The 20,907-nt window shown below is 38.5% G+C and overlaps 2 protein-coding genes across 3 annotated transcripts in view; one reads left to right on the forward strand and one right to left on the reverse strand.

Annotated features, from left to right (window-relative positions):
* The window catches only part of LOC136348973 (trace amine-associated receptor 8c), a 59,296-nt gene that overhangs the window by 13,384 nt on the left and 25,005 nt on the right, over nucleotides 1–20,907 (reverse strand). For both annotated transcript variants that reach the window (XM_066300182.1, XM_066300183.1), the window contains exons 5-6: nucleotides 17,718–17,834; nucleotides 4,140–4,445 (exon numbers count right to left, since the gene is read on the reverse strand). In XM_066300182.1, the coding sequence (XP_066156279.1) occupies nucleotides 4,140–4,445; nucleotides 17,718–17,834 (423 nt within the window). The remainder of the gene's footprint in view (nucleotides 1–4,139; nucleotides 4,446–17,717; nucleotides 17,835–20,907) is intronic.
* prom (prominin) overlaps nucleotides 20,112–20,907 on the forward strand; it is a 44,714-nt gene continuing 43,918 nt past the window's right edge. The window contains exon 1 of the mRNA XM_066300181.1: nucleotides 20,112–20,182. Coding sequence (XP_066156278.1) covers nucleotides 20,160–20,182 — 23 coding nt within the window. The 5' untranslated portion in view covers nucleotides 20,112–20,159. The remainder of the gene's footprint in view (nucleotides 20,183–20,907) is intronic.

Genomic DNA, 20,907 nt, shown 5'->3' on the forward strand with positions numbered 1-20,907 from the left:
GGATCAGTCTCATAGAATCTCTCACACAACACGCAACGCCTCCTCAACATCTCTCCTATTCTCTCTTTAACTCCTAGAGTCGGAGCAGGATCTCAGTACTGCTCTCAATTCCTATATCATTTGTCCTGTTCAAGGAAAACTCCCAATCGTCAAAGTTTCTTAACAATCGGTGATCGCTTGAGCTTTTTCTAGTTTCCTCTAATTTTACGATTTGTTATGGCTTTCGTCACTTGTACAGTAGTATTGGAAATTTAGTGAGACAAATACAAGAGTGTGTTGTTACCAAGTGCGTTTTGTTCAGCGACGGTTCAGCGCCAAATAAGCTGTGGTCCTTCGAACGAAATTAAAAGCTGCGCGAAACAGACACAGTTCACCTCGGCGCTGCCGACCAACTGCGCCCCCCTCGTGTCTGGGGTGAGACAGCGAAAGAATACAAGCAAATTTGCCCCCTTTCAGGTTTTGCATCATAAAAAACTCCCGAGTATTAAATTTGATCCGATCGACTCATCTGTGTCCAAAAATATTCACAAAAAACGAAATTTAAATTTAAACGCTCTGTACTTCTTGAACGGAGCCGTTGCGACCACATGTTAATGGGAACTTTTCGTATTGGAATCGGTCAGAGATTCATCCCTTGAAATATCTGCACGCACCTAATTAGCACCCTGTATATGACGGATCCTGCGCATCCACAATGAGTTAATGTTTATGATTGGCCCCGGAAATCGGGAATTGGCCGACGCCAAATTCGGACCATGATTTCGGCTTCTGAAGCTGAATGCTTATATACGTGTACGACTCAAAAGACAGCTCAAGCATTCACAAGTTAAACAGACGGAAATGCGTTTTACGGTCTCGGTGTCTTATGCTAGGCAAAAGCGCAAAGTATGAAATTGTTTCTGCTCTGTCGCCTCCTTTGAGTTAAATTGTTACTTCCGGCTTTGGTTTCAGACACTGAAAGCACTTAATACACATGGTAAATTAAAGCTAGTATGCGAAATTTAATGCTGCAAGCATGTAGGTCAATAAAATTTCCTATTTTGTGCGCCAACGTTTTGTTCGCGACATTGCCACATCTTTTCCTTGTATATTTGCCCTCGAGAGGGGCACGTAATTGAATTTATCCATTTAGAATATTGAAATTCGAAGAAGGTATAATCACCGGTGTAAATTTACTCAAAAGCTCTGGAGAACTTTTCGAGAGGCTTTAATGTAATTTCATAAAAACTTCTATGAAAGTTTCTAACAAGCAAAATCGGAACAAACATGAGCTGGAAGTTTTTGCGTTTGTAATTATTTTTTTTTTTTTTTTTTTTTTTTTTTTACTTAATACCCCGAAAACCCGAAAGATTTCATCGGAATCGCAGTTTCAGGAACATTATTGAGAAATTCTTATAATCCATTAGCATGAGAAAGGGAAACGAAATTACATTCAAGATTCCCCCCGGCGCACCTTCCTGTTTCGATATTCGGGAATGGGGATTTTTATGAACTCTTTATTGTACTAAAATAAACATGACGTCCGGGCAAACACGTCTTTTTCTCGAGAACGTTTTTGAAAAAAAAGGAATTAAGGTGAAATTGGAAACGTTGGAGTTTTCAAATAACCTGAGATGACAAGAAAAGGGATCTATGTGTTCGATTCCTGAGAAGTCTTGTTTATTTTATCAAAGTAAATTGGTTTTGGTTCAAGCTCACTTTGAACTAGAGTCTCATTACCTATAATGAAAACGCGAACTCAAATACCTCTCTTGATTAGAGAGGAATTAATTAGAGTTTCTGCCCTCAGCCAAACAGCTTTAGGCAAAATCTACTCAGAGTTAATAAACTTCCGCAAACAATAATTATTGCTTCCCTTATAAAACTTGCTTAATTTAAATTTAATTAGAGATGGGGCATCATCGATTAATCACCGCGAAGTTCGGGAATGTCTTTTTGTCCGTTTGCGCAAAACATCATAACAAAGGGCAATTCAAATACATTGCGTACAAGTTTCCCTAGTCGAGGAAGAGATAATAACCTAAAACGGTACAAAATAAGGGAGCTGCACCAGAAATAGCGCCTTTTTGGGTTTATTCACCAGTTGTTTTCATCCCTAAAAACAAATGAAACCCCTTACATTGCCAATATGGCCGGGCTTTTCTCGTGTTATTGCGCTGATAAGACAAAATGCAAATATCAGCCACTGAGAGGGAATGATACTCCCCGTATTTCCCGGTTTTTGCCGCAGCAGATTGTTTAAATATGGTAAAAAACGAAAAAGCTTGTTTTATGTGGAATAAAGCTGAGGTCGGCATATTCCATACAGCTCTATCATGTTATGCGAAAGAAAAACCAAACCGATCAAAGGGGATAGAGAAAAACGGCAAACCCGCAGGAAACAATGTACGTTTTCGTATGTCTATTGGAAAAAGGGGGCTGCCAAGGCACAACAAAACGTGGGATATCTAATTCCAGCTTATTGGCGTGGAAACTCAGGCTTATTGGCTGCGTCAGAACATTAAAGTCGTTGAATATGGACAGCGAAAACGATAATCGCTCAGTTTGAATTCAAAAGCGAAATGTGAGACTCATTTATGGCCGCAGACGAGAATTTTAAGGTATTTGATTGTAGATTTTACAAGGGACAAACAGCAAAATCGATTCTTTTAAACAGTTTTAACCCTCAATCGCTCTGCGGATTACTGCGCCAGGCAGCTTCCTCTTACCCACTCAAAAACGTATTCAGCGCACAGGGTGAAAGAACCAAACCACTATCATTTAAGAATTACAAACAAAGGCTTGAGGGGCTGGATTGCATTCAAAAAGCTGAAAATTTCTTATTAAACGCTGATGGAAATGGTTAAAAACGATTCTTCTTTGCGTGCCTCCAAAGGGCCACGACGGGGCACGAAGGTCGACCACGCCGGGGACGTTTCACAGTTCGTAGTTGCCATTTATTGAGGAAAGTGAGGTGAAACCTGATTTTATCAGTGACCGAGTCAGTAAGTCTCCAAAGTCCCCAATTCTCGACAAACGTAATAAACGACGACTTATCGAGATGAAACCACGAGGCGAAAAATCAGAAACAACTTTCTAATTTCGTTTTAAAATAATTACGTCATCAACTCCTGACGAAACATTTCAGAGGAGAACTCAGTGGCGTGTCGACTTGGTGATCGAGCTCATTTTCAGGAACGTTAATGATCTCTCCCGCTTTTTGGTAAATGCAAGGAAAAAGTGCAGTGGCGTAGCGGCAGTAAATTAGAAGGCGCAAGAGAAGAAGGACTTTGACAGGAGCGAATTTGCAGTTCGGTTTAAAATTAAGCCACGTCACCGTTCTTTTCAAAGGAACCGAAAACTCCAAGGGCCTATTAGGTTGCCTTGAAGTGATAATATTTTCAGGGCAACAGCAGTGGCATGCTATTTGAAGGGGCAGAAGTAGGACGAAATTCCCAAAATCTAATATTAAAAATGTTGAAACTAATTCAAGGAGGCACGCTTTCGAATTAAAAAATAGTTCTCATTATTCTCACATGTTTAGGAATTTATCGTGTTAACTTTAATATGCCGAATGACGTGCCCAGAATTTATTAAGACGTTTTTCTAGCTTGAAAAGCTCTGAGATCGTCCGTTATTTCATATCACAACCACCTTTGGAGACGCCCTTGATATTTTTTAGATCGTTCGGAGAAACCGAATGATGCAAAATCGCTAGTAGTGTACGTACATCACTTACAATTCCTGGTATTACAAAGCTACAAGCCCCCATCACTTTATGAAATAAAGCAGTGTCGCGGAATCGATGGGTGCTAGTAATCAATGGTAGCCCATGCACCTCCAGTCTCACCCAGTTTCTAATAGTACAACGCTCACAACCCTCATTGCTATATAAAGGAGATTAGTACGAAAGTGGCGCTGAGTACACAGGTGGAATTAACAAAAATTGTCTTGATGGCGGCGGCACGTGATCACAGAAACTTATTATCTTATCGAACTCCTAGCCCCCGTCGCTCTATATCTTCATGCGGCCGTGTATCCTCTAACGCAGAACACGAAATCCAAAGGGAGTTTTGTGGAGTTTTGACAGTTTTTCCCTCTTACGACAATTCAAACATTGTCAATTCCCGACTAATTTAAAACTCCAGCCAGCCACTTACCTTTTCTATGCTACTGGTCTGTGGGACTTCTGCAGACGAGACTGTACTGCTGCAGCCAATGCTTGGTTTCTTAAATCCTAATTTATTTACATCGAAGGCCGATCCATAGCAATACATTAAAATCATGGTGGTCGGGAAATAAAATCCACAGGCAGCCAGGATACGTAATGAGGCCTTTGGGTAGAAGGGCTCACAAGCGTGCATTCCTGTAGCGTTGAAGTAAAATCCTCCATGTTTGATTACAAGCACACTGAAAAGAGCCATCGATCCCACCCACGTTATGCTGATGATTATGATGAACCAGGCCTGCAAAGGAAATTCATATTGTAGTTTTCTCCTGTAACATATTCCAACTTGGAATTCAGCACATAGACATGAGTCATTTGTTCCTGGGTAAGTTTGACATGCCGCGCAGATGGAAAAACTGTTTATTTATTAATATTCTGACGGGGTTTTGTGTATTTGAGAGAAATTTATGCTGCGAGTTTAGCAACATCAATAAAAATTCGCTTCGCACCTGAAAGTTGCCACTTGAAATGATTTGCTTCCATCGTGGAATGATTCAATTTCAAGTGACTCTAAAGTGTTTATAAAATTCCGAAACCCTGTCGTTGACGTTTATAATAAACGAGCCACTAATCGATTTTTGACCACTGAAAGCTCAAAAATGAATAGTGGAGACACAAGATTACCATAATTTATTTCGGATTTTCGGCTGACCTATTTGCCAGTTTTCCATAATTTTCCTGGAATAACATAGAAAGATAAAATATAAAATTTCGGTCGGCAGCACGAAAACGATGCGAAACGGGTACGGACAGATAACGTCCTTAATGGGCCATATGTTAACGTGGTTTGCGGTTATATACGGTCAAGGGAAAAAGCTTAAAACAATGTTTAAAAAGGGAATTTTTCATCGATATAAGTCAAGCATGTACGAGAACATTCTATGTTTAATAAGTGATATAGAAAATTTTAAACACACTCGAAATTAAAATAAAGTTTAATTGAGGCTTACTTGAGGTTCTTATGAGTGGCGTTGTGCTTGCCTCATTTGCGGCGTAAATTATTTACGAACCTGCAGGATTTGACTATAATTAGAGAATTAGGAGATATAAAAGATTTTGATGACCAAATAAATGCAGCAAAGACGCACAACGATGTTCTGCAAGTAGCTATCACACCACTTGTAATTCAGAGAATCATGCGATTCGGGAAATCAGACGTCTAAGGAGGCCCGCGGTTCCAATAAAGGGCACCTTCCCCCGAAAACGGCAACTTTAAGGCTATCAAAACATAGCGACGAATCTAAATGGCCCCCAAATGTAATATAGATGATGTTACATATACGGAAATGAATCATTTCCGGCGTATTCTTGTGGAAAGTAGATACATAACAGAGGATAGAGAAAAATGAAAACAGATTTCCCAATATTGTTAAAATTAACACTCGAGATACGGTGGGAGGGACAATTATTTGCTCTTTATTTTTTGTCTGTGGTAGAAATTCCATTCATTTTATTACTTTATCCATTCTCTTACTCAGGTAGACAGAAATTGAATATTTTTAAAGTCGCCAGAATGTCAAGAATTTAGCATGTTTAGAATAACGCACAAACGTCACATTTTAGCGATAAAAGTTAAGCAAACATATTTATGAATATTAATAAGGAATTTAATAACACCTGGTACAGTGGTCTAGTATACAACCATCAAACGACAAAAACCTACTACGTTTTATTAAAAACTTGCTGAAAAACATACAAGTACGAATTGACGACACCCCTTCTTTTAATTTTTCTCTTTGGCAAGAACATTCTCAGGGATCGCCGAATTTACTTCTCCTTTATAATGCACATAACCGTCCCCCCTTCTTTTGAAAGTCTGTTGCCATACGACATATACAACCACAATCTGCTGGACGGAAAGCGCATCGACGAAACTGCATACACACTACAATACGCGGACGATACGGCATTGATTGCACGCGACCAGACTACCGCGAAAGCCGTAGCAAAACTACAAACACTAACGGACGACACCATGGCGTGGTTCTACGAGTGGCGACTAATACCGAACGCCACCAAAAGCCAATTGATAATGCCAAACTATCGAATTAAAGACAACTCACCGGCAACAATGGCGGACGGTCACAGGACTGACCAAAGCACTACATAAAATGTCTGGGAATGACAATAGACAGCAAGCTGAATTTACGAAACACATACAAAATGCGAGGACGGAAATTATAAAATGGACAAAGCACTTTGGAGCACTCACATACAAGAACAAGGGAATCAGTACCAGAACCGCAACTAAAATATATAAAGCCATTTGCAGGCCGCTGCTGGACTACGGACACACACTCAGAGCAAACGCTACCGACAAAACCAGAAAGCACACACAGACCACGGAACAAATAGCGCTTAGACCGATCACCAAGATAAGAAATCCCTTAAGCCTCTTACACAACCCATCCAACGAACTTCTCTGTGAACGGACGCAGATGACAAGAATAACGGAAAGACACAGACAATTACAGACCAAATGGAAAAACAATCCGCACAACTGGAATATACTGAACCCACTGTGTCCAACAAGACCAAACAGACAATCCCGCTACCTTTTCCCAGCTGCCTCCACGTTGGAACACCTAAATTGAAGTGAAGTTTTTCTTTGTTGGGTGGTGGGCTTTCTTTAGTTTTCTTTTCTTTCGTTAACTATTACTATCTTTATTGTTACTATAATTTTTTCCAAATGTATTAAACGTACACACACAGGCGGAAAGACCGATTGGTCGATAGCCTATTTCTTGTGAAATAAAGATATATATATGTATATATATAGATGTATATAACTACGATATATACGACCATGAAATAAAGGGCAAAACGCCATACATATGGCAATACGCTTACGGTCTTGCACTTATTCTACATGACAAGACGACTGAGAAAGCGGTAGAAATACTTCAGACACTAACGCACAACGAAACAAATTGGTCCTATAGGTGGAGAGAATTTTTGACAGAAAATAAAATTTATTTTATATTATTCTCTATTATAATTGAATACTTAATATCCAACGGCTTCAAAACTTCGTCATAACATGAATAAAATGTTTAACATTGAGAAATAAGCGGCAGTAAAGTGGTAACAATGCGTCGAATAACACACGGTAGGTACAGTAGGTTGTCTACCAATTGTGGTCGTTGCAGTAGAGTCAAAGAGGTGCCGTTGCTATTGCTAATTTTTCATTTCACAATTTTAACATTACATGCGGATGAGATCATCTTTTGGATTAAGTGCTTTTCCAACCAAGTGTTTAACCAACCAACCAAGTGTTAGAGATCGTCATGTTATTGCTGGCACACCCAATTGTACGTGAACCAATTATGACCGCTGAACGTCTGCGGGCGATATGACGATCATCAGCGAGAAGAATGGTGATGGAATTTGCTTTTGTTTCTGATTTTCATAGTTTTCACGAAACAAAAATACAATTCATCACACACGTACCACATACATCGGAAAAATTTATGGACATTTTCATAAATAGATTGAAGTTCTTCGGAAATTAATAAGAAAATAGTTAAGCACTTGTAGTGTTAGAAAGTATTTAATATGCAATAAAACTAAGCTTTTCATGACAGATTTTTTAATTATATTGATTTACTCATAAGTTGTAAACATAGCTAAAAACCTCCTTTTATCTTAACAAAACACTCTCAACAACCGAAAAAATAAAAAAAGTCTAATACAAGATGCGACCTTCAAGGTTGTTAATTATAGCCTTAATTCCATCGTCCATATTCAAAATGATGTCTTTGATTTCCGCTCGTGGAACCTTTCCCCCTTACTTTGACTGTGGCTCTCGAAATCAAAAGGCACCGTAAATGTCGGATGTATGTGGCGAAACTCTACTTTGGAACACGTCCCAGACACATTCAATTGGACTCAGATCTGGTGATCGTACTGGCCATGGCAATGCGATGATGATTCCTCGGTTGGTCGACCAGCCTGTCCCAATACCGGCGACGTATGGACGAGCATTATCTCATGCACGAGTCGAAAATTTTGATCAGAAATTATAGCAAATGGTCGGATTGTAGAATTACGAATATGTACGAGCTGACAACCTGTCAGGAATCGTTATGGGAAACGAGATCGGTTCTGGCCTTAAAAATTATACCGGCCCATGACATTATTTTACCACCTGTATGTGAATGGACTTCTAGACATATCGCAAATATTCAACATATCCCGAACGTGTTGATACTCTTATTCGATGAAAATATTGGAGAAATCCAATATTGGACTTGTTAGTGAATAAAAGCGTGGCTCAATCAATTCCATTCCAATTTCGATGTTCTTGCCACCACTCCGACCTTGCAACGCGATTCCCTCTGGAAAGGAATGGTCATCTCAGATGGTCTTTGACCGTGAAGATTGGCTTCACGTAGACGACTTCTAACGCTATCTCAGCTTATCGTCACGTGGTGCGTCCGTTGCAAATCTGCAATCATTTTAGGTGCCGTAATTGTGGTTGCCTTCGAGCTGTTAAAACTGAAAATCGATCTTGACCTGCAATTGTAATGCGTCCGTGTCCTGGGTGTTGCTCGGCCAGAATTCTAGTTTCCTTGAAGCGCCGCCATAATCGACTGATAACAATTTGGGAAACACCTATGCGCTCAGCTGCTTCAATTTGTTTCAAACTAGCTTGGAGAAGGTCTAACGCTCGGTTTACCTCATCCAGAATTAAATATCGTTGTTCGATGGCAAAATGCAGCATTTTCATATCACCTGCCACACACTAAAGAGTATCGAAGGGACGAAATTTCATCAACCTGACAATCAGGCATATCACTAAATTCTGACTTTGATATCAGCAAAAGAATGTTTATTTACTTCCAGACTTGTTCATTCAATTGAAATGTGTGTACAGGGTGAGGGCTTGCACTAAAATGGTACAGCATAAACTACCATTGAAATTTACTTACTTTTTAGTTAGTACGTTTACTTACTATCGGTTTTATGAGTTTTTAGACGTATCTTTAGACTTTTCCGATGTGCGTATTCGGATGCTCTCTGCGTTATCTTTGTGAATTTCTCGTATTCTAAACACGTAACAAATTCTCCCTTTTTTTACTAATATCTCCACGATCCCTTACTTATAAAACACAGCCACGCTCTAGCGAGTACAGTGAACTATTATTTTAGACGAAGCACTCGAGGATATTCTCATTTAATAAGACGGGAGGCTCTTAACTTTCGTATTTCTGAAACGTAAGCCTGGAAGGCGCTTACTTTAAAGGGGTAAAATAAATAATTCAAATCCCCAAAATACCTCCCGCTGTCTCTAAGTAGCAGAGGCGTTGTTTAAGGGCTCTGTATATCTAGGCGATGCCTCTATAAGACTCTTTTATTAATGTAGAAAGATCCGATAAGTGAGTTGCAGAGTGTAAAGATTTGTATCTGAATTAAAAACTATTTTATGAACAGACATCTGAAAGTGCTTTCAACTAGAATTATGGGGAAAGTTGAGTCATAATCTCATTTTGACACCATCAACGCAGATTCCATGCATCAGGGCTTTATCGACGAGTTTTGGCGCCAAACACGCCATTAAACCAGAGCAGGGCTAACCCGAAAGGCCCGCGACGAAAGTGATTTGTAATTTAGTTAACCCCATTTTTTGTTCTTTTGATATATTATGGAATAATCTTGGGAAGAGATTTACGACAGGAACTGAAATTTATGGTCGGCGAATGTACCAATAAACGAAAAACTTGGCAGTTTCTTTAATATTTTAGATAGCTCGATTTTTTGTTCGCCTCTATCGGTTTTTACATTTAAACTCTTCAAAGAAATATTTGTTTAATTGAGTCCAGTTACAAAAAAATCGTAACTCTAATCTAAGTTTCGTAATTTCAAATATTATATGGTCGATTTTCAAAGTGTCACAGATCTAAATTGACTTCTGTCAGTTGTCGCGTCAATCGTCAGTATTGCCAGAAGTGTCAAAGTAGTGAGAGTAAGCAAGAGTAGTAATTGTAAATTTGAGTTCGGTTAAAATTTGAGCTTGATCGAGGTGAATTTCGAACCGTCCATCAGATGATTTTCCCAAAGGCAAAGCTTGTTGATTGTCTTCTGTCAGATGTCTTGTCGAACTACGTCACCGAAAGTCAGGTTTAAAATTCGAGGAAGAGAATTTTTACATCGCCCCATTTATAAGCCAATTCTTGAAGTTCCAAAGTTTGCAAGTTACCTTCCGGCTTGTTAATCTATCAGTAATTTCACGTGCCAAATGTCACACCGCAATGCAATTTCATAGACGGTAATTGGTTTCATGAAGTGTTTATTTCACAGTTGTGAGATTTTCCAAGCGAACGGACCAGACTGCTCTTTCTTCATGCGACCGTTGTGCCCCGATTCTTGAGCTCATGACGATATAGTAAACTTTCCATTAGAAAAAAACGAATTTTGTTCTGTTGATTTGTCAGTTACTCTGTCTTTGGAGGATACGAGGAGTTACGGAAATAACGTTGAAGTGGAGTTTTCACCTGTCAGTTGTATCATCACTGCGTCATAGGGATTTACGGGGAATCTGCGAGAAAGGCGACAATGTGGGATTATCATAAATTTTATGAAGAAAACCCCCCCCCCCATGTTGTGTCTCGTGGAGACAACTAATAAAATTTTTCACAAGTTCAGGTTAATCGAGGTTAGTAGGGCATGAAATTGCACTTCCTAACGTATGCGGCAAAACTGCGCTGGTACTATCGTGATTCGCAATCTCTAGTCATGAATAGTTTTAATCGAATTACCAACTTATGACATTTTGGGAATATATCGCCTCTCTTGCCGTATAACCGTTTGTCCTAGGAACAACTTTGATATGGAGTTTAATACAATTACCACGCGTAACCGAGACTTTCCCTTGCAGTGGACATCAAATGCCTTTTTAGGGAACCGAATCATTCAATTAGCTAACCCTTTTACGCCAAAATCGAACTATGTAAATGGGAGCTTCAGAATTTTCCCCTTACATTCCAGCGAGTGTTGTGCACGATCAAACTAAATAGTTGAACAAATTACACGGACCGAAAGAAGAAGTCGAACGCTTTGGTTATCACGCACAAGCCAATGTAGATTGATCCCCATGGGGGCTAATATTTTTTTTTCCCCCAAGTTCTTCCCGACGAAATGTGAGAAAGGGTCAGGGTGACCAGCCGTTTGTGAATCGATAAGGCAGTTTGTCTGAGATAAATCCGCCCGCTTTAAGGGCAGGCGAAGAAATACGACTAACTACAATGCACTTTTGTTGGATCCGTTCCCAACGAGTTTGCGTTCAACATTTTTGATTAAGTCCCTTTGTTCTCATTATTACGATTTTTTTCAAGAGAGAAAATGATCAATTCCGCGTTGCAGGAGATAAAAAAACATATTGTTCTGGCAGTTATACGCAATCATATCGTCCTCGGTCGTAAAGTGTTTAAGATGCCCTATTATGGCACTAAATCGCTTGGCAATATACTGGAATTCAATGGCATCTCTCTGGGGAGACGTTGCTGATTTGTGTTTTACAGCTGCCAAAGCAGTAAAACTTGATGGATTTCAATTAACTTCCCTTCTTGATAGCCACGTTCTCCATCAGCCCCGTCTCCCTACGCGACTTCTTCCATATAGATAACCAAATATACATATGAGGCGCATAATACCTGTATGCAGCATTATCGCTTTCAGAAAACCATTGTTTCAGTAGGCTTTTGCATCAGCTTTAGTGTATTACGAGTCAAAACTTTCGGAATAGGGCTCGGGGCTGTTTAGATACCTAGTTATTCGACTGTTCTCGTTAAACTACTAAGGAACTTTGTGGCAGGAAGTTGCCTATTTGAATCATCGCTCGACAAGTTTTGTCCCGTAAAGGGCTTGAACACACAGTTTGAGGACAATAATTTAACTAGGCCTGGATTTTACGTCTTAAAATATTAATGAGCGTTTTTCGCGAAAGTACGTGCGGACGAAATAACCAGATTTGACAGAAACGCCGTACAGCAGGACGCTCTTAGCCTCATGATCCCAACTAACAAAGGAGGGTCGCTACCACTTTTCCCCCCGACTATATCAAAATATTGCTGATTTCATGCGGGGCAAAACTTTATTCTACCGATTCAGCGGCTTGTTAATGTCATTTGATACGGCCTCCCTCGCCGAAGTAAAGTTCAGGAAATCCATTTATCTTTAGCATACCCTGGAAAACCGCGTAATTTGTACCGGTTTGAAAAAAGTCCCTGCCGATTTCTTTATTTCTCTTTGAGAAGTGGACTTCCTTTCTGTTGAAAAGAGAAATCGAATATAAACGACCGGAAACTTCAAGGATTTATCGTATATAGAAACTGTAAAAATTCTCCTTACGTAGAGAAATGACTGAAAACAAAACAAAGCTCATGTAGAATGTGGAGAAAATATGGAGAGAGAGTGTTGTCACAATGCCACGCGTTGGCCGGTTTGACCAGATGAGATATTGCTGCCACGATTTTGCATCTCAAATTCGATTGCCCAGGATCTGGAGTCTCTATTGAGCCATTCAGGATTTACATAGCACATGACACAAGTTGAAAACGGCTCCTAAAAAATATTGAAAGTGACTTGAAATTTACGAAACTGCTCCCAATACAGAGCAAATTAATACGAAACAATGCAAAATGTTAAAAAAACGTCTTCGCAAAGATTAAAATACGCGAACGAGAACAGAGAAAATTCACTTTCGCAGTGAATAACAGTCATGTTACAAAGTTTTCCAATATTGCACGTGTAGGCAACCCGTCACACAGGTCTGATTTATTCCATGGCGGATGGTTAAAATTGAATCATCAGAGTTGTTCGTGTCTCTGTCACGCACGAATCGAAGGCGCAAATTAATACTTCGGTTGATGGTTCCTAAAGTGCTTTAACTCGTATGCAGACCCTGGATGTTTCTGCGCCTGTCTCATTTATTTTACATATTATAACCAACCAATGCAGTGGCAAGAAAATATCTAAAACTGGACCGCCGAAGCGCTTGACGATGCGATGGGCCAAGACCTTCTTCAAACAACATCGTTCAGATACGTTTACAGTGTAATAGTATTCCATAATTGCATATCACTATTGAAGGCGGCGAATCTACGGGCGATTTTACACAAAAAGGTTGTATAAAGAAATATCCTCACGCAAGGTATTCCTGTCAAAGCGTTTATTTTTAAGTATTGCAAGAAAAAAACACGTGAAAAGCAAGATTCTGATGTGGCAACCAACTGATGCCTTCGCCATTTTGTCGAGAACTGCTGTCAATACTTTCATGGCGATTTTCTTTACTTGAGGGATTTTTGAACTGAAATCCAGAAACTCGCATCTTATTCCTCAATCGACAAATCTTAGGGGTAAAAACCTGAGCATTTTACCGAGTTGCCAGAATGAGTTGTTGGAAAGAAGTAAACGAGATTATCCCTTCAGGAGAAATTAGGAATTGAGTATGAGAAGAAACTCGCGTAAAAAGTTACGTACATTTTTCAAGATTATACGTTTATTTTGCAGCCAATTATTAAACCTCTTAAATGTCCTGCAAAGACATCTCACCTCAGCGTCCTTTTTCACCCGCGGATACCCATTAATAACTGGGAGAAGCTGCAATTCACTGGACTTTCGATTCAGGAAAGTGGACATTCATATTAAAATAATCTCGCAAAGATAAAACTGTATGGATACCCACACCCTTATTTATCATCCATTGATTTATAAACGGCCGACTGGACCCAGTGACACCCGACGATTACAAAAAGCCAAAATGGCGGTCGATTTGCGGGGATGGTGAGGGGGTAAATGATCGTTTCATCTTTGTGTCTTTTCGTCGGTTTGAGATATTTTCACAGTTTTTGTCACAGTTAAACGGAGCAGCTAAGCACCGTTTCCTGGTCGTATATTAAGGAAAATGTGGCTTTTGAATTAGAGTAGTACTGGAAATAAGAAAATAATTGAGTTTTAATAAAGTTCAGCAGTCTTATTGACTCCTTCAACTTCGGCAACTATAATCAATCATTAACAGGAAAATTAGGTTAACGACGTAAAATTGTTAGGGAAAATATCTTAAATGTTTTCCGCAATCGTTCCACCATGGCTTTGGCGTTTCCATGATGGATGATAAGATAATCGGTTTGGAAATGTGAGCCTGAAGGATGTTGTTGACTTATGTAGAAAATTGCGTTTGCGTGTTACGAGGAAGCCTAAAATTATCGGAATAAAATAGCAACATCGGTGCTAATTTATACCTCAAACCAAATAATTCTCTATGGACTAATGATGTGAATTTCACTTAAATATGCCCATTTATATAAAGCAAAATTGTTTAGTAACAATTAACTATTCATTACCATTGAAAAGTAATCGAATTTTAATGGAAGCTAAACATAATAAAACGGCCATGCACATTTCAATCTTTATTAATAGTTTCGATATGTGCAAATTTCCACATGTTGGAAAACCTCAACATTCTATCTAACCCATGTTGATTTTCCCCTGAATTCCTATTTATATTCCAAATTAGGTAGGAATCTCTAGACTGATATTCTCTTTGAAGTCTAAAATTTCTCTACAAACTACTTTTCTCAGAACAGTCAAGGAGTAATAATAACTTATTAAGTAGGCAATTGCCCGAAGAATGTGGAATGAATTACAACATGCCCTGGAAATTAATGGCGTAAGTTTTTGGTAGATTTCGCAACTTTGTTCGTCATTAATTATCAATGGTTTAAAAAGTCCCGATAACCTCCTATAAATCCCTGTCCGCTCACAACTTGCCTGTAAGGATTAACGACTCTCTGCGCTCTAGAGATGGCCAATAAATATGTTTTGTAGTTTTTGTTATTAAATTATAAGGAAACGTCTCTCAAGGGACAACAAAAGGAACAACAATGGGCAGTGATCAAGACAGAATAATGATAGATTATAAGACCCTTATTAGATCTATGCTAGAATCGATTTATGTATCTCTGGTTACCTGTACAGGGGTAGTTTCATGGTTAAAATACGTGACTCGATGATTAAATCTGAGAAAACAAGGTCCTAGTTCTGGTGTCAGACCTAAAGGTGAATTTACAGGCAACAGCACCAAAGTTGCAGCTCTATGGTGGCATTTTCTACGAGTGAACATACAGGGTGTTTCCTAACTACGTGTAAAAAATTTAAAGGCGTAATCCTCGACTGATTTTGAGTCAAAAATGTCTAATCAACGTACGTCCGCAAATGCCTTGTTTCCAAGATACAGGGTGTTGAAGTGTGACAGGAAAAAGAGATTTTATTTCCAAAATGACTCAATTTGGGTGTTTGAATTTTAGAAAAGACAATTCCGGGGGTTCCCGGGTTTTCTTCGATACGTCTTAAGATTTCTTCCTCCACTTCTGGGGTTCGACGTGTTATTGGCTTTCCTCCTCCTGGAGTTTTCGTAAGAGATCCCGTATCACAACGACGTTGAAAGAGGTTTTTAAAGGTTTGGTGGTTGGGAGCTTGGTGGTTTGGAAACCTTTCCATGTAAATGCGCCTCGCTGCCGAACACTCACCATCAGCGAGGCCGTAAACGAAAACCATATTGGCCATTTCTTGATTAGTGTAATTAGGCATTTGAAAAATGTTCAAAACTGAGGTATAATCTGATTTTTGGGATACAGAACTAAATTCTTTCACTTTAGAGAGTAAAACACCAAAGTAACACTGACTATCTTGTTTATAGTAGTGGAAGTAGCAAAAAAAAACTAACAATAAACAAGTTAGTAAATACCATCAAACCTTTAGAGACCTTTAAAACCTTTTTCAACGTCTTTCAGTCAACACCCTGTATCTTGGAAACAAGGTATTTGCGGACGTATGTTTATTAGACATTTTTGACTCAAAATCAGTCGAGGATTACGCTTTTAATTTTTTTACACGTAGTTAGGAAACACCCTGTATATACAGGGTTGCTCATTAGCGCGTCAAAGTGCGATATCTCAGTAAATATAAGTTTTGAAAGGAAATTTGTCTCAGTCAAGTTTTTGGGGAATAAAAGGCACGTATTTTGAAATTATTTTCAAATGTACAGGGTCTGTCATAAAAGTGTGGTAGTACCAAATTATGTTTTTTTAAACGAAACCCCCCAATTTTTTTGCCATTTTCGGATTTATCGTCAAATTTTAAGGCTCGTTTACGAAATAGGTCGTATATAAAAAATTTACCATTTTCGAGTTATTTGTGAAAATTCGAAAATTTTGATAGCTGCAAGGTCTCACGGAAATCAATGCTGTTTCCTAACCGTTGCGAATATATACATATATATATATATATTTTGGTTAAAATTCAATAATTTTAAAGTATAATCCTGCAAATTGCGGTTAAGAAAATGACTTTAGTTCCTAAATTGTAAGGTCACGAGTGTCGTTGTGTTTCTGAAGCAGTTATGATTTTTTTAAATTAGACACCATCACATGGAGAATTTTTGGTACTTTGTACCCTTTAAAGACTCGGTATGTCCATGCATAATCCTGGAAATTTTGCGGGAAACAAGGCAAAATGTATGAACTTCAGTGTAATCGAGGGACACGAAAAAAAGCGGAGACAGAAAATTTCCGAATTTAACAGTGGTAATCAGATCAATATCCTGAATATATCGAGGTTTTTATTAGAGGTTTCTGGATATATGGCTAGTATGGTAAATGTTCCCGTTTTCAGAGCAGAATAATGAAAATGAACTATTTTACATGTATGCGGCAAAAGGTTTTATTGGACAAGGAATTATGATATATGCAGGGAACTTTCCCTTTAACGCAGAACATTCCGCCATGAGCAATAAAGTTTTAGCCCTGAGGAAACTGCAATTTCTAGGTCGACAAATTGTATTTTTTTTGTAAAATTAGTATATTAATTAATGACTCGTAGTTATTAACTTTTATCTCTTTCTTTTATGATTATAGAAGAAGTCTCTTACAGGATTTCTTCTGAGATAAAAGAACCAAGACAAATGACAACATCCCTGTCACACCGAATAGAGTGTTAAAAATATCCTTTTTTTACCAAACATAATATTTCTCCTTCATCAATCTTACGGATATTATCCGGGATAATGTCACCGGAGATACATCAAGTCTTATACGGCAAGGTCAAGAACGTTCCAGGAATAAGGAACTTTGCCAATATTGCTCCCATTTATATACCCTGAAATCCTCAAACAAGAAGTCTCTTTCAAACGTTTAAAACTCTAATGTCCGACTCTCTAGTTTTATATTCTGAAATTGCTTAACAGTTAAAGCTTTCCGCATGAGCGCCCTCTCTGAATGGCCCTAAAGAAAGCGGAACTCCCTAATAACACTTTTATTAATGTCGTAGTTTCACCTGAATATTTAAGCTTGGAAAATTCGAGTTAAGAAAACTGAAAACTTCCAAGCATGGTGCTGAAGTTAAAAGTCGGTACATCCACTTAATTTGTTTAATTTCAAATTCGCTTTAACGAGTTTTTACAGTAAATAAGGTTGACAGAAAAGGAGGTTTTAAAATTGAGGTACAAACTTACCTTTCTGCTGGATTGTTTATGGTACTCCTGCGGATGCAACATGCAGTAGTAACGATCCATTGCCATGCAGATAAGGATGACGGCGCTTTGCTGGCTTATTGCACCCCTGAGTAATGCCTGTAATTGAACATGCACTCAACGATGAGTTTAATTAACTAGTTATTTAATGTACAAATCAAAGAATTTGTCGTGATTCGTGTAGAAAAGGAAGCACGAGTTCATATCGAAGAAAGCCCTTAATGCGTTGTAAATGGAATTTGGGGGACGATGTGCGTGGGCAAACTTGCGGAAACCCTTCTTAGATCAACGGGAGTCTTGAGTTCGTTATTATATACAGGGTGAGTCGGGAGGATCGTGCCAAACTTCAGGAGCGTGCCGTACATGAAAAATAAATGTATAATAAAAAAACTCAAATGTTGTTATCCGATTTTCGTTTGTTTACAAGTCATAGCGTAAATAAAATTAAAACATAAAATTAAAAAAAAAATTATAAATTTCATAAGAAATTCCATAAATTAACGTTTGGATATCATGGTAAATGTTCAAAAATATCGCCATTAATTCCTAAGCATTTTCGGCTTCGTCTATGAAGAGCATTCGTTGCGCTCCTGATTGTTTCATGTCTTTCTTCAATGGCAGCTGCAGCATTTCTAATGCGTTGAATTAGTGCATCTTGAGCGTCCACTTGTGCTCTGTACACTTCAGTTTTAAACCAACCCCACAAACAATAGTCTAGTGGTGTCAGGTCTGGAGACCTTGGAGGCCAACTAATAGGGCCACCACGACCAATCCAACGTATTAATTTATGGAATTTTTTATGAAATTTATAAATTTTTAAAATTTTATATTTTAATTTTATTTACGCTATAACTTGTAAACAAACGAAAATCGGATAACAACATTTGAGTTTTTTTAGATTTATTTTTCATGTACAACGCTCTCCTGAGGTTTGGCACGATCCTCCCGACTCACCCTGCATATTATATAATTTGATTCTTCAGCATGAGTTTGCTAAGAGGAATAACCTTTAAAAAATGATAAAATCCTCTTTTTATCACATTTACTTTTTTATATATCTAATTGGCGTTATGTACGAATAGTCCATATGTGAAGATTGTGTACTTCTTGCGGAAATAACCTCCTCTCTCTGCGCCTTAACAGTCCCTCCCCTAACTGCGTAAAAATTCCTCCTGGAGGGAGTGGGAAAAGACCATTCCTTCCAGTTTTTCTCTGCTCTACTTCTCCTCCTCTTTGTTCTTTATTTCGTCAAGTAATTTCGTTATCCATATTCTGCATTTTTAGTCCTTTACTAAATCCGCGATATTGCTCTTGGCTAATCGGATATTGCACCTGAATTCCGCAAAATACGTAAAAACTATAGAGAATATCTACAGTAAAAAAAAGTTTCTACCTTCTCTAGAAAAAGCAAGAAATTTTGGTTTCAAGCAAGTCGTTTGCTGGAAAAATTTGAGACAAAAAAATAATTTTTTTCGAATAATAACGAAGCAAATGAAGTTTTCATAGAAATGCGGGAATCACTTACGCTTCTCACACGAAAAAAAACTTACTAGAGGAGTCCTTTCGTTGACTAAAAAGCGTGAAATTTTTTCTGCAAAAAGATCATTTCGACGAAAATCGAAAATATGGAAACTGGCTATTGCCGCACAGAGAGGGAGCAAGTGAAGTTTCACTGGAAACGTGGTGAAGTCTCTAAATCTTCGAGATTTAGAAAGATCGTATCAGAAAATTGCTTCAAATGCCAAAAAACAAAAATTTTTCCAGAAAATCAACGAAATTCTCTAGCTGGAGAAGCTATATTCTGGAAATTATTTAGACCACTACTTCTTGAATAAAACCCGCGTTTTAACTTCAAAAACATAAACTAAAACTCGCCCTTTATCGCATAATCGAGCCCTAAATACCTCATAAACCTCGAGCGGGGCGGTAAAATTCAATACATCGGACCCTTAAGCTTCTTGCCTAATAAAGAAGCTCAGAAGTAATACACCATTATCGAAGCTCTTTCTAAATCGAAATAAACAAAAGTTTTCGATGAATAAATAAGAATTTGAGTTTATCTTGATTTAAAAACCGTGCAAGCTGCTGTTTAATGGAAGTCTGGCAAGCGTTGCTCCCTTAATAAATAAGGTTATCTTGGCAAGGGTGCACCCTACAAAACCGAAATTTAAATATTGCGCTTATGCTGCCAAGCAGTCAGCTTTGTTGGGAAATATTCTTTCATACTTTTAGAGTAAATAATCTCGACTAACTCTTAATTGCTTGAAAGAGGTCTCAATTTCGTACACAGGCATAATAATCTCGTTTATCGTGGAAGGGCTTGTTTTATCGCGCATACACGCGCATTAACACTCGTGAAATGGCAGTGATATATGTGAGCTTTAAAAATCCCCACTGTGCAGCTACTTTGTTCGCGAGTTCCTAATGGTGAGGATTGTAAATGAGAGGTATGCCCGAATTAACTAGAAGAGAGTGATTAGTTTTGTAATTGTAATGAGTGGAATTTCCCAAGGAATGTACGCAATAAAGTATGAGAATTGTGTAATTTAAAAACAGGGCCGCGGAACGCGGCTGGTTCTTCAGCGTGTGACGTCATGACAAAACAGACTTAATAAAAACGACATGCCGCATAGTCCTGTGACTCAGGTTGAAATAGCTGTGTTCCAAATTGCCACGCAAATGAAAAACGTCTCGAGTGTTAGTTCTTGCAGTGCGAACTCTCGAAAGACGAATTAAGCAAGACTGTGCCGTCACGTTTAAGAATGGATAATTTTCTAGGAAAACATGCGGGATCCTTCCCGAAGAGAGACTCCATATTTGCACAATCAAATTTATTTGATTAGGTTTACCGCGTAATCTGCAAGGCATATCCCGTTTCACGAAATTTAAATAGGCCTGTCGAAGCTTGACGTAATACCACTTCCGGTCCCCAATTTCATGCACTTCCCCCCTTTTAATCGATAAATCCAATTTGCCTTTGTTATTATTCACCCTTACAAATGGCACATTTTCTCTATTGCTACGGGCAAATTAAAGACGTCACCGTTATTGCATGTACACCCTTCGACCCAATTCATTAGTTATGCCTCTCACATTTTCGTGCCAAGCTCTTTTAGTCTCTTTTATGGGGTTACGTGAGCAATGACTTAAAACAGAATGAAAATTAAGTGCC

This window comes from Euwallacea fornicatus, chromosome 36 (assembly GCF_040115645.1).
Source record: "Euwallacea fornicatus isolate EFF26 chromosome 36, ASM4011564v1, whole genome shotgun sequence".
NCBI lineage: Eukaryota > Metazoa > Arthropoda > Insecta > Coleoptera > Curculionidae > Euwallacea > Euwallacea fornicatus.